Genomic DNA, 4,725 nt, shown 5'->3' with positions numbered 1-4,725 from the left:
AATTCTTGATTTGGGCTCAGGTCATGATCTCGCAGTTCATGGGATCAAACCCCACATCAGTACAGAGCTTGCTTGAGATTCTCTCTTCCTCCCTCTCTCTGCCCCCTCCCTTCCCAAAGTAAATAAACTTAAAAAAAAAAAAAAAAGAGCTTCATGCTCTTCAATCTGAGCCAGCCAGGCAACCCTTTTACACCATATTTTAAACTTATTATTCCTGATTATTGCTTACCAATAACAATAATAATAATAATAATAATAAATATTTGTTGAGTGCTTACTGCAAGCCAGCTCTTTATTGCTTCATTTTCTTCTCACCCACTTTTCACATAAAGAAATGGAGACTTAAAAAGCTCAAGTAACTTGCTGGAAGTTTCACAGATAAAAGTGTTAGAGCTCAGATTTGAAGTGTTTTCAAATTCATTTTTATTTCTGAGGCATTTTAATACTTTAGTCAATTGTTTTAGGTTTCCCAAGTACATCATCCTATCAGCAAATAATGATAATTTTTCCATTTCCTTTCCAATATTTTTACTTTTTTCCCTAGTCCAATTGTATAACACCAATTTCTTCTACTGCATACATCTGTTTTAAATATCATGTAAGTCTATACAATATCATAATGTACCATACTAATCTTAAGCACTTCAAGAAAGTTGTAAGATGATATGATTTAAAATAAGACATGGACATTATTCCTACAGTATGGAGTATGCTAGATTAGAAGTTGCTGGAATGACTAAGTTGCGTGAAAATTTTCCATGTTATTAACAGCTTTCGTATGCCACTGCATTCTCTCTTAATCCAAAAAAAAAGTTATAAAATTTAACCTAAGGTATTTTTGATGCTAAGAAAACAGTTTATTTTGCTTATTTAAATGTCCTTATTCAACTGAGGACATTAAGTAAACATTTGTTGGTGCCTATGTTGCAAACAGTTGGGAAAATGCATGGAAGCAACCAGAGTGGAGTCTCCGAGTTCCTGCTCCTGGGGATCTCGGAGAGTCCTGAGCAGCAGCGGATCCTATTCTGGATGTTCCTGTCCATGTACCTGGTCACAGTGGTGGGAAATGTGCTCATCATCCTGGCCATCAGCTTTGATCCCCGCTTGCACACTCCCATGTACTTCTTCCTGGCCAACCTCTCCTTCACCGACCTCTTCTTCATCACCAACACAATCCCCAAGATGCTGGTGAGCCTTCAGTCTCAGAACAAAGCCATCTCCCATGCAGGGTGTCTGACGCAGCTCTACTTCCTCGTCTCCTTGGTGGCCCTGGACAACCTCATCCTGGCCACAATGGCATATGACCGCTATGTGGCCATCTGCCGCCCCCTCCATTACACCACGGCCATGAGCCCTGGACTCTGCATTTTGCTCCTCACCTTGTGTTGGGCACTTTCTGTCCTCTATGGCCTCACCCACACCCTCCTCATGACCAGGGTGACCTTCTGTGGTTCCCGGAAGATCCACTACATCTTCTGTGAGATGTATGTCCTGCTGAGGCTCGCGTGTTCTAACACCCAAGTCAATCACACGGTGCTGATTGCCACAGGATCCTTCATCTTCCTTGCCCCACTAGGATTCATGATCATGTCCTATGTCTGCATTGTCAGAGCCATCCTCCGAATACCCTCAGCCTCTAGTAAATACAAAGCCTTCTCCACCTGTGCTTCACATTTGGCTGTGGTCTCCCTCTTCTATGGGACACTTTGTATGGTATATCTGCAGCCTCTCCAATCCTACTCCATGAAGGACTCAGTAGCCACAGTGATGTATGCTGTGGTGACCCCCATGATGAACCCTTTCATCTACAGCCTGAGGAACAAGGACATGCATGGGGCTCTGGGAAGACTGCTCCTAGGGAAAGCCTTCCAGAGGTTGACATGAGGTAATTTTGGAAAGGGCATTAAAGTAGAAATTGGGAGGGGGGGGCCTGGGTGGCCCAGTCGATTAAGTGGCTGATCCTTGATTTCGACTCAGGTCATGATCTCATGGTTCATGAGATAGTGCCCCATGTTGGCTTTCGCGCTGACAGCATGGCACCTTCTTGGGATTCTCTCTCTCTCTTCCCCTCCCTAAATCTTACACACATGCACACAATGTGCACTCTCTCAGTCTCTCTCTCTCTCTGAATAAATAGATAAATAAACATTAAAAAAAATAGAAACTGGGACTTTCCTTCACCATGTGCAAGACATTATCCTATGGGGGATACAGGAGTGTTTAGTACATAGATCCAGCTCAGAATGAGCTCATGTATCTACGATGAAGAAAAGAATTGTATATGTAACCCAATGTTCACCAAACCACTGAAGCCTTGGCAACAAATAAGGTCAGTGATACTAATACTGGAAGTTTGCAAAATCAGATCCTTCAACTTGCCTGACACAGGACCACAGTCCCAGCCTTATCCACATATAGCCAGTTATGGCCCAGTGGAGACTCTTATGTTCTCTAGAAACACCCAGACATTGTCTCTGAACTCTGAACTTCTCTAAAGAGCCTGCTGCCTGCAAACCATTTACAGAAAACAACTGGCACCACTCCCGCTGCTGGTGTCCTGGCTGAGGCCACCCCATACCTGATGCTCTGCTGTGCACAGCTCCCACTACTTCAGTTCCGACTCACATTTCCTCTGGACATAACCACCGATGTGCACACAGAAATGACAAGAGATTCCTCTCTGCTGCTCTGGGGAGATTTTTGATTTTGGGGCATCAAACAAAACTACCTCTCTTGCCTTTTCCCTGCATTTCTTTTCTGTGCAAGAAGTCAGACTCTATCTTTGGAAAACTCCATCCTGTCCTTTGTCCCTGTGGTTCCTTACCTCTCATCTCTTCTTCATTCTCTCACAACAAAAGCCTCAAGCATATTAACACATGTTCATGAACAGGAGTGGTAGTGATGGCAGCAGAAGGGAGGAGGTAATTGTAAGACCTATGATTCTGACAGCAATTTTTTTTTCAACACCATCAAGCAATTCTTTGATACTAGCTGGATGGGTATCCTTTAATTCAACTCATTTTTGACACTATCTACATGGAGATAACCTCAAATCTCACAGGTTAAGGGCTCAGTCCTATAAGACTTCCTTCCCCCGACTTCAGACACCAATCACAAGTTTGCCACCCATGCTTCTGACAGACCAGCTTAAATCGGAGGTTCCAACAATCCCCTCCTTGGGATCCGTTAATTTCCTAAAGTATCTTTAACTCAGAGAAATATTTTACTGATTAGATTACTGGTTATTTATTCAGGAGCAATCAGATGAAACAGATGAATAGGACAAGATATGTGGGAAGGAACATGGAGCTTCTATGCCCTCACTGCATATCACACTCTCCCCAAACCTCCATGTGTCACCAACCCGGAAGTTCTTGAACTCCATCCTTTTGGGTTGTTATTGAAGCCTCATTACATAGGCATGGTTGATCAAATCATTGGTCACTGGTGATTCAATCTCCAGCCCACTGCCCCTCTCCAGAGGTAGGGCATGGGGAACAGCAGTGATGAGACTGAAAGTTTCAACACTCCAATCACACATGGCTGGTTCCCCTGGATATTTGCACTGCATTGTAGCAGGGAGAAGATCAACATTTCAATAAGTGGTACCAGACAAATTGGATATCCAATTGTATATCCAACTTTTGGAAGAAAACACATCTTGATCTCTCCCTCACCTGATATGAAAATCAAGTCCACATTGACAGCACATTTAAATGTGAAAGGTGAAAGCTGCCCCCCTTGAGAGGGGAGATCTGAGCCCCAGAGGGTGCCAGGCAACTGCCCACTGCTGAGGAAAATATAAGAGAATAGTGGCAAAGATCAGCAAAGATTCTTAAGTAAGATACAAACAACACTACCTATAATATAAAAATTGGTAGAGTATTTTAAAATTAAAATCTCCTATTTCTCAGTACCCACCATCATTTGAATGAAAGACAACCACAAAGTTAAAGATATTATTGCACACACCTGACAAAGGACTCCTAAACAGAATACATAACTCCTACAATCAACATAAAAGAGACAGGCAACCCAATAGAAAAATGGGCACAAGACTTGAACAGATAATCTACACAAGAGAATATACCTGTGGAGAATAACTACATGAAAAGGAGTCTAACCTCCTCAGTCAGCAGGAACATGCAAATTAAAACCACAATAAAATACCACCACACACCCACCCAAAACCTCCAATGAGAAGGATGGAAAACACCAAGTCAAGTTAAAAATGCAGAGCAGGGGGGCGCCTGGGTGGCTCAGTCGGTTAAGCATCCAACTTCAGCTCAGGTCACGATCTCGCGGTCCGTGAGTTCGAGCCCCGTGTCGGGCTCTGGGCTGATGGCTCAGAGCCTGGAGCCTGCTTCCGATTCTGTGTCTCCCTCTCTCTCTGCCCCTCCCCCGTTCATGCTCTGTCTCTCTCTGTCCCAAAAATAAATAAAATGTTAAAAAAATATATTTAAAAAAAAAAGAATGCAGAGCAGGGGTGCCTGCATGGTTCAGTTGGTTGAGATTCTGACTCTTGATTTGGGCTCAGATCATGATCTCATGATTCATGGGATCAAGCCCTGTATAGGGCTCTGTGCTGACAGTACGGAGCCTGCTTGGGATTCTCTCTCTCCTTCTCTCTCTGCAGGGGAGGCCATGCTTGCTTGAGCATGCATGAAAGAAAGAAAGAAAGAAAGAAAGAAAGAAAGAAAGAAAGAGAGAAAGGGAGGAAGAACG

General features: G+C 43.4%; 1 protein-coding gene across 1 annotated transcript; it reads left to right on the top strand.

Moving 5' to 3' along the window:
- The first annotated feature begins 915 nt into the window (after nt 1–915).
- LOC121017379 (olfactory receptor 1D2-like) lies at nt 916–1,884 on the top strand. Its single transcript, XM_040455613.1, has one exon. The coding sequence runs from the start codon at nt 922–924 to the stop codon at nt 1,882–1,884; it is 963 nt and encodes a 320-aa protein (XP_040311547.1). The 5' UTR covers nt 916–921.
- The last annotated feature ends 2,841 nt before the right edge of the window (nt 1,885–4,725 follow it).

Source organism: Herpailurus yagouaroundi, unplaced genomic scaffold, assembly GCF_014898765.1.
Source record: "Herpailurus yagouaroundi ecotype Mexico unplaced genomic scaffold, PumYag 215, whole genome shotgun sequence".
Classification (NCBI taxonomy): Eukaryota; Metazoa; Chordata; class Mammalia; order Carnivora; family Felidae; genus Herpailurus; species Herpailurus yagouaroundi.
Note: the sequence above shows the minus strand (reverse complement) of the source record. Positions and strands in the feature narration are given on the sequence as shown.